This window comes from Lepidothrix coronata, unplaced genomic scaffold (assembly GCF_001604755.1).
Source record: "Lepidothrix coronata isolate B3197 unplaced genomic scaffold, Lepidothrix_coronata-1.0 Scaffold71, whole genome shotgun sequence".
In the NCBI taxonomy this organism is placed as follows: domain Eukaryota; kingdom Metazoa; phylum Chordata; class Aves; order Passeriformes; family Pipridae; genus Lepidothrix; species Lepidothrix coronata.
The window spans coordinates 330828-350934 of NW_016690251.1; the positions used below are offsets into that span (position 1 = coordinate 330828).

General features: G+C 44.5%; 1 protein-coding gene across 1 annotated transcript; it reads right to left on the reverse strand.

Annotated features, from left to right (window-relative positions):
* Positions 1 to 124: 124 nt before the first annotated feature.
* Positions 125 to 17256, reverse strand: SLC22A7 (solute carrier family 22 member 7). The gene is made up of 10 exons (XM_017818790.1): positions 16759 to 17256; positions 14189 to 14292; positions 9622 to 9776; positions 8024 to 8192; positions 5073 to 5190; positions 2959 to 3068; positions 2657 to 2871; positions 2072 to 2180; positions 486 to 692; positions 125 to 301 (listed from the first exon to the last, which is right to left on the reverse strand). Exons 1-10 carry the CDS (start codon positions 17137 to 17139, stop codon positions 238 to 240), a joined length of 1632 nt encoding a protein of 543 aa, XP_017674279.1. The 5' UTR covers positions 17140 to 17256; the 3' UTR covers positions 125 to 237.
* Positions 17257 to 20107: the final 2851 nt, after the last annotated feature.

The window sequence follows — 20107 nt, forward strand, 5'->3', positions numbered from 1 at the left end:
AACCAGCAATGACAGAGGCGGGAGCTGGAGGGGGCTCTGGCAGGCACAGCCCTGAGCCCTACGAACAGCTGGGAGGTGGAGAGAAGAGGCTGTTCCCTCAGGGTCATCAGACTGCATCTCGTACTGTGTTCGAGAAGGATCTTGATAAACCAGAGTGATAAACTGCTGCTGAAAAGATAGTAAGTGAAGAAAGGGCCAGTTGTGCAGTCCTACATGGTGGCTGTCCCATGGAGTGCCTCACTTCAGCAGAGACTGTAGCGGCATGCCCTCGGGAGCAGTGGTTTCTGGCGGCACTTTTACTCTGGAAGAAAAAAACGCGTGTTTGGGCTGATGGACAGAAAAGCAGGAAGCCTGACAGCCCGGTCACCACCGGGCTGTCCCTTCATCCACTGCCACCCAAAGACAAGGAATTGCAGGCAACAGAGAGGTTATGTCCCCTCTGCCTCAGGGGACTCCATGTGCAAGGCAGGATGGGGCTGACTCACTGTGCCTTCTCGACGTCCTCAATACCCTCAGGCAGGCACATGTTGAGCGTCTCTGGGAGCAGAAAGGCCACTGCACCGCTGCACACTGCTACACTGCAGTATGTCACCTCTGGCAGAGACCTCCACACCTCGTCCAGCAGGAACACAAGTGGGGCCAAAGCCCCGCCGAGGCGTGCCACAAAGGAGGTGTACCCCATCCCATTCTGCCTGGAAAGGTATAGACCACCATGAGAAAGAGAGAGGTACTTCTGTCATATCAGATCTTGGGAAAAAGTGCAGAATTCTGCCCCTTCCCCTGCATTTTTCTTTAAGTACTGAGGCTTTTTTTGCCCCAGGTATTTCCTCTGACAGTTTTTTCCTAGGGTTTTTTTCCTTCTTTCTTCATATCTTCCTACAATCATAGTATTTCCCAGAGAGCAACTGTAGCTGCTGTGAGAAATAGGTTTGTATCTATTATGAGAAAGAAGCTGCAGTTCCAAATATCTGCTGTAAAGTTATTTCCACCTTAAATGTCTAAAACCCTGAGAGCATTTTCTAGTAGTAAGTCCTCTGACCTACTGAAAGCAAACCCAAGTTCCATCTTTTCCCAGGTATTTCTAGGCAGGTGGCATACACTAGAGATATCTGTGAACACCTTTGGTCCTGTTATAGTGATGAGCCCAGGAGAGCTTGCTGCAGAGACCAAAAATAAGACCTAATTTTGAGGGGGTGGGTGGCATTTCACACCAATAACAAGGATCCCGGGATCTGTTTGTGCATATACAGAACAAGTACTGCAGAAGGAACCAACAGTTATGTCTCTGTCAAGGTCTTTGAGTGAAAAATACGAACCAATCTGAGATGAAAAGTAGCAGATCAGTGTTACAAGTTTGGTTTAAATATGGATCATTTGCCACATGCAACAAACCATTGAAAGCTAAAGAACTAAATGGCAAAGAAGGGTATTCTGGGCATGAAGGGACAGAGGTGAGGTAAGTTACAAGGCCTTCTGTGTTTCATGAGGGTTTTTTCAGACTTTCACAAAGAAAGCAGTGAGGTGGTTCCTTCCACCAGTCCAGCTGTATCCCAAACTATGCAGATGGTAAATCTGGTTTTTTTGTTACTGTTACCCAGACATTTCAAGTAAATTCTTTTTTTCCTCCTGGAAGGCTAGTTAATCCATGCTTTAATATCATCTGATGTCCAAAAGACTCTCAAACATGTGGTAGTATGTGTTCCTTATAAAACTTAATATTTCAAGTTATTATTTTCAGGGTCTTTTAACAGGTGCTAACAGATTATCACAGGGAAGTAAGACTTTACTAAGCACAGATACCTTATGGAGTTCAAAAATCTTCCCACACAGAATACTCCTCACCTTTCCATTCGTCTCCCTATCGACATAAACTAACCACACATAACCCAACCACACATAACCCACAAGAAAAGATGGCTTTCTGCCCCTTTTTTGTGAGTATATGTAATCCCTAGAACCTGCTATTTCCAGAGGCAAGGGACCAATCTGACCAACAGCACATCCTGCTGTGCTGGTATCAAATACCCCACCGAGGCTCTGGGTGTGCATTCAGGTGAGTGGCATCTCTTACCTTAGTATGGTAGGGTAGAGCTCAGAGGTGTACAAGAAGACAGTAGTGAACGCAGCTTCTGAGAAGCCTTTGCCCATAATGGCTACTACAGAACGCAAGGAGGTTAAGGCTAGCGGGAAAGAAAAGACATATGTGACAATGGTCAAAGAGCTGCCTCTAGGAAGAAGCTTCCTGTCGCCTCATGTGTAAGAAGGGAGAAGGTTCAATGCTCTCACAGACAAAACAGGGAGCTTCATAGCCCTGGAGCTGCTGTCTCCAAAGGCTGGATCTGTCAGTTTGTTGTTAGCCCAAATGGGAGCTGAAATGATGAAAGGATAGGTCCTGACATTTCCCATTGTACAAGATCTATAAATAAGATAGGCACTTTACCTTACCATCACTGGGCCCTTCACAGTGACTGGAAACCATCTGTTGCCACCAGATATTAGGGCTAGCCCATATTAGTGACCTTGACTCATAGACACCCCTTAGGTGGAGGACTTTTCTATACAGAATTGCCTGTGAACATGATATATGGTTTTCCTTCTCTAGCACTACACAGAATGGAAACCTCCCCTTTAGCAAGTACTGCATATAGCATCTCACGCTTGGGAATGGCAATGTTGGCTCCTATGCACAGTCCAGTCAGGATGAGTGTCCACGCCTGACTCTGTCGCCGTCCAACTCGGTTCACCAGCACGTACATGATCATCTTGGCTGGAATCTCAATGACACCAAACACAAACTGGGAGAGATAGATGTTGAGCCCAAAGCTAGTCAGGTTCATGCTCATGCCATAATAAGAGAAGGAAACACCAAACCTGTGAGGAGTGTGTAGAGATGGGACTTAGGGAAATCCCTCTGGGGAAATGCAGGATGAATCCCCCATGTGAAGTGATACTGCTTACCACACAACCCCAGAACAAAGAGAGATCTTCCGCAGGACTGGTGTTTTGAACAAGCTGATGTAGAAGTAACTCCCTGCTGGCTTTTTGTCTGTTGCCATCCTTGTCAGGGCCTGGGAGAGATGGAATGAAGGAAATAGCTCAGCTACTGTATTTTTAGGATCCAGACATGAAACCCTAGACTTTGCCCTTCCCAGCTTCAGCTCTGTCTTGGATTTGCCGTGCATTCCCATTGCAGAACAATTCTGTGAGCATACATTGTCAGAGGCATGTCTTCCTACAACTTTACAGATTGCCTACGATTTTAGACCTGTTTTTCTTCTCATGGCCCCTTCTACCCTCTTACCTATATACCCCATGTGGCAGAAAGGGCTGTAGAGAAATGACAGATCATGGTGTTAGCAAGGTCAGTGTTGGTCAGTTCCACCCTATTCACCATGTGGCTTCCTGCTGTTTTATGAGGTCTCAGATAGCAGCTAACAGTGAGCTGCATGCTTTATTTTCTGAGTGCATTTATTTAATATTTTTCTGAGTGCATTTATTTAATCATTTGTACATCTGTTTATATAAATACAGAATACATAAAAAAGTCAAGCACGGAAAAGTGAACCCTGCCCATGAGGAAGAAGAGAGTGCTTATTCACAAAGGCTTTTGGCAACTGATTGAGGAGTAAGTACTAGTGGAGTCGGTGAGTTCTGCTCATTGGTTGAGATGCAAGAGATTCACACAACCACAGGTCTGCAATGCAGCTATACCTAAGCGGTTGCCGTGGGTTCACTGTGTATTTAATGGAGATCTCCAGCAGAAATGATGGAGTTGTTTTACTCCAGAGGAAACAACCGCATTTGCATTTGGTCAGGAGAATTGCGTGCCAGCCCCTGCCAGCTGGTCATTAGATTGCAGTCTAAAGGAGGCTTCAGACAGTAATGATGTGGATACTTACTACTGGGAGAGAATTTTTCTCAGCCTCACTTCACCATGTCCAAAAATCATCAGCAAATGCAGGGTAGGACAGTTAAAACTGATAAGGTTATGAAACACAGGAAACCTTGAGGAGAGAGTCTGCTAACTAGTTATATGTACTTTCAAATCAATATCCTCTACAGAGAAAGCAAAGCCTCAGCTAAAACTTTTGCATAAATACTTAATCCCAGCCACAGAGCTGCATAGGCCACACCATTTTTCTGTCATAAATAAAAAGGGCTAATCACCTCTTTGACAGATATTAAGAAACTGCTTTTTAAAAATTAAATGCTGTCCATTTGTTAGGGTTCTCCTTCCTCTTCATTTGTTCAGACATCTAGCTGAGCAACTTCATTCTTTACACCTTTAGGGTCAGGCAAAAATGGGTTCAAACCAGTGGACGCATGCATACTTTGCCCAATGCCTCACCCTTGCCACATCCTTTTAAAAGTGCTGGCAGAACCAGCTGACTCACTTGAAAGCAAAGTTATAGCTGGGGAAAAATTTGATTATGCTGAATGTTCTTTACACCCACACTGATCACTGTGGCACCATTGCTGACAATCTTCCAGTTTCATATATACACTAAATACAGCCTAAGGTGAACTAGCTTTTGCATTTTTGGATTATAGTATATGAAGTATCTCAAGTGCAATGTGAGAGAAAATATGCTACCTACATGCTATTAATTTGTGTTTGCTTTCTTCCAGCACTGTACCAACACTTGGCAAATACTACAGCGACCAAGAAGGCAAACGCTAAGTTGGACTAGTTCCTTGTGCAACTGCACAGTCTCCTGTCTGCTATGGGAGTGATGCCTCTGCCTTATTTTCTCAGGCTGTGCTTCTCTCTCACTGTGTATTTAGTCCAGTGGCCAGTCCACTGAGGCCTCTTGTCATGGCAATAATGAGTGGAAAGACACTCCACCTAATCAAAGAGATTTCTGGTTTTATGGGATCTGGGCTGCTGTTTTATCTTTAGGAGTGAATGTAGCTGCTTTCTAGAATAAAAAAGGAGCATGGCACCCTGTGGACCACAGTGCCCCACAGAACACACTGCAGACTGAGCACTGGTTCAGATATCAAATGGAAGTAAAATATATAGAGAGAAAGTGGGAAAGGAAGAACATGTGTCTGGATCTTCAGTTTCTTACCTCTGGCGAGAGAGCAAAATCTTTCCTTCTGTTCATTCTTGCACATCTAAGCAGATGCCTGTGAGCTTGCTTCACTTTGCCTTTGGCTATGAGCCACCGGGCAGACTCTGGGACCCACCTGATGCAAGGAGAGAAGACAGTGTTCCTTCGTGTTTTCCACCCCACATTCATGGCTCTGGCATCTTTATGAGACTGCAACCTCAGCTGAAAATAGCAACTATGGTGCATGAGAATAAGAGTAATGGGACACCCTTTTTACACCTATATGCTCTTCTACCCCTAAAGGAGTGCAGTCTGCTGATTGATGTATGTCTAGCCAAAATTTTAATCATGTGATCTTTGATCAAAGCTTGAATTTTCTGAGCTGGTTGAAGTTCCAAACTTTTATCAATTAAAATTGGCCCCAGAGAGTTTACACATTCGTGCTTTTTGTGACTTTTTAAACTTTGAAATTGTGAGATATTAAAAATTACAATGAATTAGTAAGCTCTATACTTACTTTGTTAGTTACTTAAATTATTTGTTTTTCACAATAATCAAAGCCTCCTGCACAAGACAGTCAACTGAGTCTAAATCATTGAGGTTGCAGCCCTCAATGACGTGCCCATGCCAGTCACTGAGTGACCAGGGATGCTATACTGTATAGAGCTAATTAGCTCACAGGAGCCCTGTGATTCTTATTTTTCTGTCCCAGCAAAAGATCCAGCACTTGTCTTAAACTAGCATCTGCAACTCCCTCTCCTTGGACTTCTCTCTAATCTTGCATCTGCCTGCAATTCATGGCTTCAAGCCCCAGAGCTTCCCAGGCCACAGTGCAGCCCATGTGGCCTAGGGGGTACATGGTGTTTTGTGGGTGCCCATAGCGGTCAGGGTCCAGCAGACGTGAAATAGCCCAAAGTGTCCGGGTCCTGCTAGAGCCAACACCTACCTCCTGTCACCCAAATCTGTACCTGGAGAGAAATAAAAACCAGAAACTGCCATTCTCATGGAGACTTTCAGCTGAGCATTCTGTGCAGCCAGTGGGAAGATTTACAACCCTGAAGAACTGTGGGTTTGAGGTCTACTGAGGTCACACAGTTGTCAGAGTCTCTCATTGGAGTCTCCCACTAGAATGTCTGAGACCAGATCCCTGTAAGCTGTTCGTGATTCATGTGACCTAAATCAGATTATGATAAAACTAGTGAACAACCTTGGGAAATATAAAGAAGGAAAGATGGCATTTTGTGCTCATTGCCACTGTCTCTAGGGTGTAATATGTCTTTTGGTTGTCTAATGTCTCCACTTGGTTCTGACATTGTGTCAATAGTGTCTACAGAGTGCTAAACTAGATTTTAATTCTATACTTCAGGGAGTTTTAATTATCTGCCAGTCACTGGCCTTTAAGTTTGATCAGACTATAGTATAGTTTGTTGGAGAACTAATCTCTGTAAGATACAGTAAGAGAAAAAAACCAAACGGCTGTCATGGAAAGGGTGGGTCCAAATGTATCTGTGAATTTCAGCACTTCCAAGGACTCAGGTTTTTTTGGCTGGTTGTCCTAGAAAGCAAGCAAAACAACTCAAACTAAAAAAGTCAGCAGAACACATATTTTAGTTGTGTTGGACTTGATCAGTGAAAGATCAAATGTTACTCTTTGCCAGAAAGCCAGTACATCTTTCTTTAGCCATTGAATAACAACAGCATCAGTTTATATTCCATTTTTAGTGAGGATTATTTGAGATTTTTGTACTAGATCTGTGCAGCTATTTAATCTAGTGCTTCATGCTGATGGACAGATGCAGTAAGCAAGCAAACCATAGTCTTCAGAAGCATCCTTAATAGCAGCTGAAAGGCACTTCAGCATTTGGATATCACTCTTTTTGTTCAGTGATTATCCACATAATTTTTGGACCCATGTGTCTAAAATCAGAACTTATTCTGCATGGTTTCCAGCGAGAGCTTCCCATCCCCCTGAGGGACACATCTGTGACTTCTGCAGTGTGATCCAGCACTGCGCCGTTGTCCAAAAGGAACTAAACAACCACCCTAAGGTGAAGGAGACTCACCTCCTCATTGCTGAATGCTTTCAGTAGGGCAGTTGTGGGAATACCTGCTTGTTTATTTGAGCACAAGCCTTTTTTTTCCATCCAGGAAATCGAGCTGCTTATTCAAAGGACTGTTTTGGACTGTCAGCTAAGTTGATCCAATTCACTTCATATGACAATCACACTGTCAGTGAATGAACTCTGTATTCTAGTTTGTATTACTACATGAAAAAAAAATCAAAGTTTGTTCTACTAAATGAACCATCTCCCATTTTAAGCCTTAGGACATGACATATATGTCTTAAATAATGCAACAGGAGGGAAATAGCCCACAGAAAGCAGGTATATTTGGCCCATCTGAGTGGTTACACAGCTGAGAAAAGCCATGGGAAGTACAGAGGTAAATGAACCTGACCTGGCCTGAAGGTGTCATTGGCTCTCATGGAAAAATTGGTGCCAAAAGTATCCTTCCCAGTGAGGTGGGGACAGAGGATGGATAAATTATTTATCTTGAGTTTGCTAAGGATTAAAGCCAGGGATCTGGTCCTCACTCCCTTTATTGAGATATCTTTTCTTTACTCTGACATGTCTGACAGAGCTTGCAGCATCAAATCCTGCTCCCCTGTGCTGCAACCTGTCATCCAAATGCCTGGCCTCAGCCCCAGTCCTGCCTCCTCCTTGTCCCCAAAGCTGTGATGTGACCTTTGCTCCTGGCCTTGTTGGAGAGATGAAACCCAGGCTCTGCTGTTTTCAAAAGCTGCCATGCGTGGGCAATCCGAGTACAGGACACAGATGAGTCCTGCTCCTCTTGAAGTTGCTGGAGTGAATCTTAGGATCAGTGTTCCGATGGTTGCCACGCTCACAAAGCAGAAGAGGCAAATCACAGCCTGCTCCCATCCCCACCAGCCACCCTGTCACTTCACTCACCACAGGCAGACAATGCTCAGAAGACAAGGTCCTGTTACGGCTACTAACAGCCAGTGCCACTCCCGCACCAAGTATGCTACCATGGCCAGCAGCATGTTCCCGATGCTCCAGAAGATGCTACTCAGGATCCCGGTGAAGGTGCGGTGCTGTATGTCCACCCACTCCATCGCTGCAAGAGGGAGGCAGCGTTTAGATGGGACACACAGGAGTTCTCCAGGAAGGGGTCTGCAGGGCTTTTTAAGAAGTGCAAAGCAATGTGACATCCCTAGTCTTCTCCTTCACAAGGTTCCACTGTTTGGCCAATATTTGGAACATTTAAAACATTCGTCACAATTCTTAACCTCTTCTAAAGCTGTAAGCAACTAAAATCAAACCTTTAAAAAAATAAATACTGGTTATATATTAAGAAACAGTGCTAAAAACACTCTAAGTGATACCTTTTTTTTTTATCCCTGTCAATAGCATTCAAATGGTCTTCTTTGTCAGAAAGATTTTTTTCCCTCCTAACTGTCTTGCTTGCATGGTTTCCCATTTCTCTGCCCACTCATTATTTCAGATTAAAGAAATATATTGAGATGAATTGTCTCTCACGTGGAATCTACCCAGTGTGAATACTAATGCACATGTAAAGCCAGATGGTGGTCTCTTCGTTTGTGTGTGTGAACTAAAAAAGCCATTTTCCCTCCAAAGATCTGGACGTCTTGCTACAACCTTTAACAATCAGAAATGTCCCTCCCAAGCTCTACTTTGTCTTGCAGGAATCAACCTTTATAATAACAAAAGATATAGCAGTCCTTGTCAGGTCTTATACGGACTTTTCTAGTATTGAAGCCTTTTTAGCTTGATTTTTTTCTGGATCTGCAAAAATCTTGCAAATTTTTGCTGCATCTGTAATTTGCTCTTGGGTACTAAGACTCTTGCCCAGTATGTCCCAACTGTATCTACAAAATCATCCAGTAGTCTGTTGGGTACCCTGAAGTTTGGAGCTTGTTTTTATTACATAATAGTCTAAATTCTTCAGCTTCAGTTTTGCCTAGCTCTGTATGATTTTGTGTGTGTGTGTGCGTATGTGTGTGTGTGTGTGTGTGTTTCTTTTCGTAAAATGCAAAGATTGGGAACTAAGAAAAACTGTGTGGAAACTCAAGACTAGAGAAGTAGAAATACCCTCTAAATGACACACCATCCTTCACGTGCTGAGGACAGGGCAATGCTGCTGAATTGTCTTAAAAATGTGCACTTGAAGGGTGAGAACTCTGTATCAAAGGAAAGGGGCAGATACTTTGGTCTACAGCTTTTGTTGTACTACTGATGATGCTTAACAGGAATTGGGTAGCACGTGTTACAAGCGTTCATGCAACAGAAGTGGTTATATTTTGTCTAGATTGTTAAAGTATTAATTAGACAAACAGAAAATTGTAATTCTTGGATCCTTCCGAGAGTGATGTTCTTTTGGCTGCCTGTAATGAAATTGCACACACAGTTTCCAGACTCCTGTTCCTACTAACTCCGTCCTGTCTGGTGGACAAGTCCCTTCCTACCCACTGCCTGTCAGGAGTCCCCCTGTACAACCAGACACCCACAAACCCCCACATACTTACCCAAAGGCAATACAATCAGGGAGACACCACTCAGGGCCACCCCGGTGAGGGCCCGTGTGATGGCCAGCATGCTGTAGGAGACCGAGGCAGCACTCAGCATCCCAAATACAAGAGAGCACACAAGCGACAGCAGGAGCATGGTTTTCCGTCCGAACCTGCCACAGGCACAAGCTTGGTTACAATGGCTGGAAACCTGTCACAGGAGTATGGTTTGAAGTGGGTAAACCAGGATTTTAGGAGAAAATTAAAATATTGCCCACTGTGCAGAGTGCAAGATGCAACATCCTGGAGAAGAGGAAATGTCTCGGGATATAGGCAGTGTGAGAGTGTTGCACTCCCATTCAGAGGGCCAGACTGCCCCATGAGCTTTGGGCATGGAGCTCTCCAGTGGAAAGAGCAACACTGATCAGAACAACAAATCAGGCTCCCCTGGCTAACAACATCATCAAAAGCAGTGATGTCAGCTCAAAATCCCCTGCTGCTGGCACACCCTGCTCCCTCCAATTGCTGTCCCCATGACTGGCTCAGCATGTCCTTCTCCCATGGCTCACTCAGGACCAGCCACTGTCACCACTCTCAAGGAAGAGAGAGAGTAATGACATTTTGAACCTGCTTGTTGGAAGGGAAACAAAGGAATCCAATCGTCAGCCCACATGTGCAAGTAGCCCTGATATCCTAAGGGGTCTCTGAGGAGGTTGTTCCCCAAGGGTTTTGGAAGTCATAGTCTCTTACACCACATCCAGAGTCCTATATGGAGAGTGTGGAGAAACACAGAAAATCAAGTACACACAAATGCACGTGTGTATACACAGACACACACATAAAGAAATATTTCTGCGTGTATTTCTACACAACCTAATCAAAATGGAGCAGAAGGTGTCAGTCTCTTGAGGTACATCAGCATAGCATGTTAAGAAAGCTTAGGTTCAAGCTTGAGTAGTAGATTAAGCCTGTCAATAGGTAATGTTCAGTTTACAAGGACTGAAATCCTGCTCTGATCCTGGCATTAGGGCTCTCTTAGTGGCCACCTGAGAAGGATGATGGCAAGACAAATTGCTTCAGGGGAAAAAGTGGTGTACTGGGACATAATGCCACAATAATTAATTCAGCAGTTGAGTAATTAATCTACTGCTGAAAAAAACAACTTCTATCTTGGGTGCAAGAAGTTTGCTGGAACTGCTTTGAAATTTAAGCACAGACCAGTTTGCAAAAGACATCATAATGCCCCTGGATCAGAACAGGATACACCCAGAAACACACCAGAGCTAGATCCAGCTTCCAAGAGATAACTGCCTAAGAAGGAAGACACATTTTTTAGATTATTTTTCAGATTATTTTTCTTGAAAATGCAGCAAGAAGGATATAAAACCACAAGATTTCCCACAAGACTCAAGACAGCTATTTAAGGACACATTACTAGACTCTCTCAGAAAACACACACCACCTGCTAGGAAAACCAGAGGTGAGCTGGCAGGATTGAACTGTAGGATACAGGGAGGCTACTAGAAATAATGCTGTTAAAATTGTCTTCAAAGAGAGTGGCAGGAAAGCACAACCTCTGAAAGACTAGAAAATACAATAAAAGGAGAAGACTGCACAAGCATAAAATTAATAAAAAAGCCATTTTTATAAAAAAAACAACAATATGGAATTCTGTCGAGGCATCGTAGAGCCAATTCAGTACAAGGACAAAGTACAAGAGGAGTCTTCAGAAAAAAGCAGACAAGAACAGAAACAGTATGTATTTTTGCATCTATGTGTTCACAGTGAAGGTTGTTGGAGGGTCTACCAGGGTAAAATTTGTGAATAGAATTGTTCTCAAATCCAAATATCTGTCAAGGCTTAGTTAAAAAACAAACCTGAACAGTAGCAAAATGCCAGGACCGGATGATTTTCACCCTGGGGAACAACAGATGAAATCTCTGCCTTGCTGTTAGCACAAAGAAGTAGGATCTCATCTCTATCAGACAAAAGAAAGGTTGCTAATGGGAAGTCAACTTAGGTGATAGGGAAGATGTGGGGCATGGCTTCTGATGTTTAACAGCTCTGCCAAATTTACTGGGTGTGCTGCCCCCACACTGTGATTACATGGGCTGCAAGAACTTCCTGACAGGCCCTCTAGGCCCTGGCCATGTAGCTCAGGTTCACCCTCAGCTCTTCTTCAGCCTGCTCACAAGGGCACAACTGACTGTGAAACTCCTGTTAGCTGCCACTCGGGCAGACTGAAGGGTCCTTGTCTGACCAATTGGAAGGCCATCCATAACTTTGTCTTTTGCTGTTAGCTTCTCCAAATTTTGTCCATTTCTCCTGTATCCTTTTGAGATGGGAAAGAGGCATGGAGGGAGATCAAATCTGCACACAGAATTCAAGATATGGGACCACCATGCATTTATATGTTACCGCATAGTGATATTCTTAATAGTAATATTAATTTTATATTCCTTTCCTAATGATTCTTGATTTTCCACTTGCTTCCCCAGCCACTACTCATTGCTGTGTGGATGTTTGCCTAGAGAAAACTGTGTTTGTCATAACACCAAAGTCTTCCTACTGAGTAGCTAGGGTCAGCTCAGAGCCTCCTTTTTAAATGAGAAGTTAAAATGTTTTCTCTATTTTAGATTAATCTGCCCTGAAATTTTGTCTTCTGATTCTCCCATCCAGTCACAGAGTCCTTCTGCAATTCTCCATGCTTGGATCTCATCTCTACCACTCAGCATCAGCTCCCCACTTGCTCTCTTTCCAGATTATTTACAAATGTGCTGAAAAGCACACAAATCCAAGAACTGGCCCCTCCCTTGTCACTTACATCTCCTTTTTCCTTCCTGGCTTTTAATTGATTATTTAGTCATGCAGAGACAATCCCTCTTATCCTAGGGTGGCTCAATTTCCTAAGAAGCCTTTGGTAAGGAGGCTTCTTGATACAGTGTAGGTGGAGTCTCCTCTGCTGATATGCCTGTTAGTGCAAGCAAAGAAATCTAATACATTTGTAAGGCATGGATGTTTTGAAAAAAAACAACTGATTCTTCTCTAGTGTGTCCCATGGGGCACTGGCTCAGTCTTTCAGAGTGGTTTCTGCCAATTTGCCTGGTACAGACAGATGTCAGACTGCCTGGCATGTAGTTCCTGAGATATTATTTAGAGACCAGTTTAAAACAGATTTGAGATGTGACACCATCCCAGCCCTCTGCTGTGTAGGTCACACGATGCTAACTGTTCCAGCTTTTCCATCTCAAAGGTGCTGTAAGGCTCTAGGATAACCACTCCCTGCTCCTGCAATTTATCTCGATCTTCTTCTGTCAGCCTATTTCAAAGCTCCAACTCCTACACCTGCCCCTACATATTCTCCCACTGTGAGCACAAACTCATTTATCTCTCACACTGTAGTCTTTTTATTTCCAGATGCTCCTTTCATGCCTTCTTCTTCTACTGACTCTTTCCCCTCACAATCCATTTGTAAAAGAAATTATTTTTCATTTTGCACTGAGACCTTTTCTTCTGCATTATTTTGTCCTGCTCCTTTTCTTGATTCTGAGTTTCTCTTCCTCCAACTGTGCTATAAAACTATTGTAGATACAAAGCCAAGACACACAGTCTGAAGATCAAGTCTTGGATGCTTGTAACAGTATACATATATACTCATGTGCAAAGACAGGGATGTAAAAATTCCCATCTTGAGCACTATGTGAAGCTGGTTCCCCTCTGCAGTAATTTTGTAACTTGCTGTACACTAATACATACTTGCTTCCAGACAAAGGAAATAGGGAAGGAGTTTCCTGCACAGGAAACCCAGTTATTAAATCATGACTAGCATACGGTGAATAGCACATCCCAATTGTGTGCCTGGACTATGTATCCTCAGGTGGGTTTCCTGATTCTGCTGTTTGCAAAAATATTGAATTTCTTAATTGATGCTTTTTCTAGGTTTTTACTTGGATTTTCTTTCAGGTCTACATTGTCACATTCCAACATTTGACCAGAGAGAGGAGATTTGTTCCTGTTTTCCTCATTGCTTCATCTCTTCCTTGAGGAATACCTCTTTGCTTATAAGAATCTCCTTTACCCTGATTCTTTAGTAATGAGAGAATCAGGTCTTCCTTGCTGGAGGCTCTTCTTTTGAGCTATGGCATGCATTTGCTCTGAGCCACTCACTTGGCTGTCATTAGCCAATTTGTCTATAACTTGCAAGAGTTAACCCTTTAACCTCTTCGTTGAGCTTTGTTTCAACCATCTTTCCTCTTTTAAGACAGTTTTATTCTAACTATGGTCTTGCATACTAGATTTTTTTTTGTTTTTACTGTTCCTGCAGCAAAGCTGACTGCAGCCAGCAGTGCATCTGAGTCCTAACCAAGGCCAGAGCTTCTCTGATGGACTGGTAACTCTCTGGTCCATTAATTATTTACCCCTGCATTGCTTCGTAGTGTGACTTGAATCCCATTTTCAAGTGAGAGGCTGGATTCTCCCTTACAATTTTCTTTTCTCCCTCTGATTGCCAGTTGTAGGTCACAGATCTGTGAAATTCTTGTCATGAAACTGAGGCCCTGGAGGAACAGCCTGAAAGGGGTCAAACCTGTCAGAAAGGTATCCAAATACCACAGCCCCCATCGTAACGCCGATGAAGAAGAAGGTTGCTGTTGCCTGGTTCAGTCCACGCTGCTCACACACGAGGTCCCACTGAAACACAAAGCAAAAAAGATACTTAGTGCCCAGTTCAATCTCTGTTGCCTTTTCACACCCCTTCACTGCAGTGGGCAGCCATCATGTCTCACAATTTGTGTCCACCAAATCTGATTGAGGGGTAGAATCTTGCGCTAAACCGCACATAGGACAGTGCTGGCATCCTGAAAAATGTAAAGTTGAATCTTACAAAAGTCACAGTTATCTATCCTCACTATGACATTCTCCCTGTGAACACTTCATAGAATCATAGAATATGCTGAGTTGGAAGGGACTCATCAGAATCATTAAGTCCGATTCCTGGCCCTCCACAGGACACTCCAAGAATCAAACCATGTGCCTGAGGGCATTTCTAAATGCTTCTTGAACTCAGACAGGTTTGGTGCAGCGACAACTTCCCTGGGGAGCCTGTTCCAGTGCCCAGTCACCCTCTGGGTGAAAACTTTTCCCTGATATCCAACCTAAGCCTCCCCTGACTCAGTTTCATGCCATTTCCTTGAGCCCTGTCACTGGTTGCGAAAGTGAAGAGATCTGTACCTGCCCCTTTGCTTCGCCTCGTGAGGATGTTGAAGACCACAATTAAGGTGTCCCATCAGTCTCCTCTTCTCTGGGCTGAACAAACCAAGTGATATCATCTGCTCCTCATAAATGACTTTCTCCCTCTCCTCTAGACCCTTCACTATTGTCTTGGCCCTCCTTTGGATGCTCTCAAGTAGCTTAATATTTTTTTATATTGTGGTGCCCAAAACTGCACACAGGACTCAAGGTGAGGCTGCACCAGTGCAGAGTGGAGCAGGAAAATCACGTCTTTTGACCAGCTGGTGATGCTGTGCTTAAGGTACCCCAGGAGAGTGTTAGATATCAGAAAACTTTCCTGGGTACTATGCATGGAGAGTTTAACTTTTTTCTTTTCCTGATGCCTGCAATACTTGCCCAGGTCCATGTCTCCCCCAGATCCTTCTGTCATGTCCCTGAGACTGCCCTGGTGAGATGGGCATTTGCAGGGTGCCCCACTGCAGGGTGCTGTAACACATGCCTCAGCCTGCATTAGGGAATGTTGTGTTGATAACCCACTTTCTGTTGCCCTGACCAGTTTCCTTTGAAGTTTTCTGTGCAGGGAGAAGGAGGGCAGAGGGGAAGTGAGAACAAAAACTTGCTCTTAATGTTAGCTTATTGATTTCTTACTGAGAAGTTGTTTTAGACATTCATCCTAATTAAATTAATGAACATAATTTTACTTTCTTGGAGTTTGATATGTCACTAATCATTACAGAATGTTGCAGCCAAGCTGCAGAGTTAATTTCCTATATGTGCAAAACTTAATTTAATCATCAACCCGGACACAAAGCCTCTCTGACAAGGCCAGCGAGACCTTGAGCAACCTTTCCTGCAACAAAAGCAAGAGTCCAGAGAAAGCCCTGGCCCCTTGAACAGGTCCTGAGCCCACTGCACAATGGGAGCAGCATCACAAGGCTCCATGCTGCAGAGTACCTCCTTCTGCCTTTCCCCCATGATTGCTTTACATCTCTCTCCCTGAAGCACTGCAGAAAAGAGGTACAGACCTGGTACACATCTGATCCTCACCTCCATGCCTGATGAAAGCAGGAGTGATTGAGTAGTGGGGAGAAGGCATCAGCTCTAGGCTAACACTTTTCCCTGCTCTCACTGAGGCAGTCAGCACTATAAGTTCCAACACAACTGTGCCCCTTTTGCCTGACGAAATTGTTCCTCTCCCTAAGACCAGTGTGATTTGGGCCGTTTTTCAAGGAAAGTATAGGATTAATACTCAGAGGTATAATTGTTAGACCTGGAAAAGTGTTTCAGAAGGTGAGTGGTGACTATTTGATGGGCAGGGACCTTGGGCAGGCTCAAGGTTATGGCTGGCCAGCATGCTGCATTTCCTGATATCCAGGGGAGACCCTTGGAGAGCACATCTGATTTGGCAGCAAGAGATATTGGTAGTAAGAGAAAACAGGCAGCACAACCTTGTGGAGAATAGGAGGAAGGTGAAGATCAGTGAGGGGGGGTTACCAAAGGAATAGAAGTTAAAAAGTGTTTGGAAAAACAAGAAAGGAAGTAATGGACTCTTATGAAACCCTGACAGGGTGCAATCCTGTGCAATGCTGTGGGGTCCACACAGAGAAAATCCTGTATCTGTGTCTTCCCCCTGCGCTGCTCCTGAATCTCTCAATTGCCTGGAGAAATTAAGATGGTTATAACAAGAAATGCTGGCACCAATCTAAGCAAGATGAGATGTTTACAAAATAATAATAATAAATGTTGTTTTCTCTGATCTTCAGAGAGCTTCCCCCTCCCAGGGCATATTCTCCAAACAGTTCATGTCCACTGGTTAAAATGGACAGATTCCCTTATGATACTCTGCACCCGGCAAACACCTGTCCATCTGCTCCTCAAAGTACTGATCTAATTTCAATTTTGGATGCATCACAGGCCAGGCATTACCTGGGTTGAGATGGTGGAGATCAACTGCGAGTGGTCATAGACCCATCCATGCTGGCAGCGCTGGATGATGGATTTGTTTTCTGATTGCAGAGAAGAGTTGAGCAGCAGGTGAAACTGAGGCTGTGAGAACATCTCACAAGAGCTGAAAGTGCCATCGGACTCCCGGGGGATACTGATGAGTAGAACTTCCTCCATGGTGAGATTCACAAAGGCCTCTTGGTGCGGAATTGCACAGTGATGAGAGGGGGTAGCAGCAATAAAATTGTGCAGCAGAAAATGCATGGGCAGGTTGATTCTTGGGAGGCAAAGCATAACCAAAATCAAAATCTGGAATCTGCCAAAGCCCCCAGCTTCCAGCAAGAGATCCTCAAATTTCATCATTCCTGTGGAGTTTTCTCATTCAAAGCAGCTATGTACCAAGGAGAAGCAACAAGGGCTTGAAAGGCAGCCTTTGTTCTTGGAGCTCAACTTCCCATGGCTTTTCATACCGTCACTTCATTGGACTTTGAGACCTTGCTGGAAGATGTCAAAAGTCACAGTGAAACTCCCCATTTGGGGTATAGCCAAAGAAATTATCCTCTGTGCACACAATACATCAATTTCAAATGAATTCAGCACAAGGCCCTTCTCTTTTTGAAGTCCTTTGTTCCTGCTGTGGTTTTGAGAGGGACATTTACAAAAGGAAGGGAGACTGTGGGAAGAGTGCTGTGAGAGCACTCTTATTTCTTGTGGGAATATAGCAGGCAGCATTCCAGGCACTGCAACAAATGCTGCCTAGTGTAAGCTGATAACCAGCCAGACCCACTGGACCATAAAACAGGCCTCTGGAAGAGTGGGGGTGACCCCACTGCATTGGGACACCCATGGGCACCAAGCCTGGTTGCTGAGCATCAACTAAGTGTGTTTTAGTGTGGTTTGTGTCAAGTCATGACGCTGGAACAGGGAGTGTGCAGAGGCTTGAGAGGGCACCTGGAAGAGAGATGAGTCTCTGGACTGGATGGATGCGAACAGGGGCATGAGACCTTTGGGGTAAAAGGAAGGGCTGTAGGTGAAGGGTACCTGCTCACCAGTGTCCTCCAAAGAATGGAAAAAGTGAAAATGTTTCCCTACAAGGTCCTTTTCTCCCCCTGGAGAAGTGTTTCCCCAGGACACAGGCAAAGAATTGATGAGTATGCAGAGAGGCGCACTTGCCATATTGGGGGCTGTGACATCCTCCTGCAGGGTCAAGCCCTGTGCTGGTGTGCTCTGAGGATCCATGTGACAGCCAAAGGAGTGAACATGCAGCCCCTGACAGGGCCACAGGCTCTGCTGTCCACACTGCATGGGCCTGGTGATGAGATTAGGGCAGTTAAATACAAAGCACTGAGAGAAGGGGCTCTACCCTTACTCTGCTGGGGGTCCCTGCAGGACCCTTTCCAGTAAGTCCCTTAACACCCTCGCCCCACCCAGGTACAAGACATGGATGCGCTTCCCTTGCAGCAAGTGCTCTAGACAGAGTGGACCCATGGGGCAGTTCCTGGGGATAACACATCCCAGATAGTTGTGTCCCAAGTTAAGAGGGCAGTGCATCATACAGCAAGCAGAGGCAGAACCCTTTAAAGGCTACAACCCCTTTGCAGGGGTGCATGTGAAGAGGTAGCAACAGTGGTGTTGTTGAGAGCTTGCTACAGGTTATCTCCCACTGCATTTCCACACTCTGTACCCCTCTCCTAGTAGTCTGCACTGTCCCTAAGCCTGCAGTCTTGAATGTTGGTGGATACTGATGTGTCATTCCAAACCTTTCTCCAAGCTGTTGCCCCGGGACATGCTCTGCTTTAAAGAAGCTCCGGTTTGACCATCCACCTGGAGAGCAGGGACATTAGTGTTGGGATGCAGGCACATCAAGAGACTGGCACAGGTAAAGTGCAAGTGGTGCTGGCTGCCAGGTGCTGCTGAGAGCAGCTGGTCTACACTGCCCCTGCCCTGCAGCAAAGGGCTGGGAAGAAGGGGCTGGAGAGCAGCAAGTAGAGATGAAGAGATCTAGAAAAGCTTTTCTTAAGGGCTCCTGCTGTGAACAGTCACGCTTACAAGGGAAAGGCCACCATGCTGTGTCCTTAGATGATCTTTCCTCTTTTCAGCAGCATTCCTGGTCACCCATGCTTAAATAATGTACTACCCCAGTCTTTGCTATGAACCATTTTCATGCTCATCCTGAGACCAGCATGAAGGAAGACCACAGAAGTGAAGCAGGGACACCTGTCAGTGCTGTGCTCCAGGGTTACAGTTTAACCTGAAGTTGAACTAAAGGACAAATTATTTTTCTTCACCACTGGTCTTGTAAGAGCAAGGAACAGAAACTCTCATTGATATGCTGCTGCATATTTAAACTGCAAAGCAGCTCCAGCCTCCCCATCAGAAACGAGGATACGGATCATTGCTCTGCAAGTCCTGAGGCTCTACTGTTCATACCGCAACTGCTTAAAATGTACATTCCTTTATTTCTCTAATCAAAATGTGTTCCTTTAACCAGTCAGCAGCTTGAGTTAATCACCAACCTGTGTGCAAACGCTGTGATTGACTATGCCACTTGGTTAAGTAGATGCAGGACCTGACTCAAACAGCTTGAACGTGCGTGGCAGCAGAGTGAGCAGACTTTAGAGTATATTGCTGGAAAAAGAAATTTACTTTTTACTTCACATCTGTATTCTTTTGCAATAGTTCTTTCTTCTCCTTTTCAGGATGCCAACTACTTATTGAGAGGGTAGATTATTAAATTATTTGGTGACTAATTTAGCTTTTTTGTTTCCAGCAGTAATTTCCTAACACCTTCTATGGGGCTGTAATAGCCTGGATGGTGAAAGGAGAGAAGGAGCTGATTTGTTCCTTTAGCAATTGGAGACACTCCACAGGTATATCAACTGCTGCAGAGTACCTAGAGATCTGATCAGTTCTTGCAGGTTGGTGCTTAAATGATAATTTTCTCCTATAGGACAGATACAGATCTCAAAATCCTCCCTTCCCTTTAAGTTATGCCATGAAAATATGTGTCCATCAGAGCCACTGAGCTAGATTCGCTGTCAGAGGGCAGAAATGTCCCCTTCTAACTGCAGATGAGTGCAGGCCCTGCAGGAAGAAGATGTGACACACACACACCAGTCTCCATTTTTTCTATTATTTACGAAGGCAGTTTAGACAGGAAAACCCTACAAAGCTGGGAAAGTCAGCACAGGATGCCTGCAGTGTCAGTCTAAGGTGCACTGTGCCGCAGCAGAGTGTCTGGATGATCTCGGCAGGATGTGTGTGCACCAGATTTTCTAGCTCAGTTGGAGAAAGAGAAAGTGCAGCCAACAAAGAGGTCCTGGGGCTCCTG

Bases quoted from the DNA above. Each gene is read 5' to 3' on its own strand.
- SLC22A7 (XM_017818790.1), bottom strand. From the start codon at position 17,139: ATGATGAAATTTGAGGATCTCTTGCTGGAAGCTGGGGGCTTTGGCAGA. The intron at 3,069-5,072 runs GTAAGAAACTGA...CATCTCTCCCAG, and splicing joins ATTTTGCTCTCTCGCCAGAG to GCCCTGACAAGGATGGCAAC. The intron at 2,181-2,656 runs GTGAGATGCTAT...CTTTCCCGCTAG, and splicing joins CAACATTGCCATTCCCAAGC to CCTTAACCTCCTTGCGTTCT.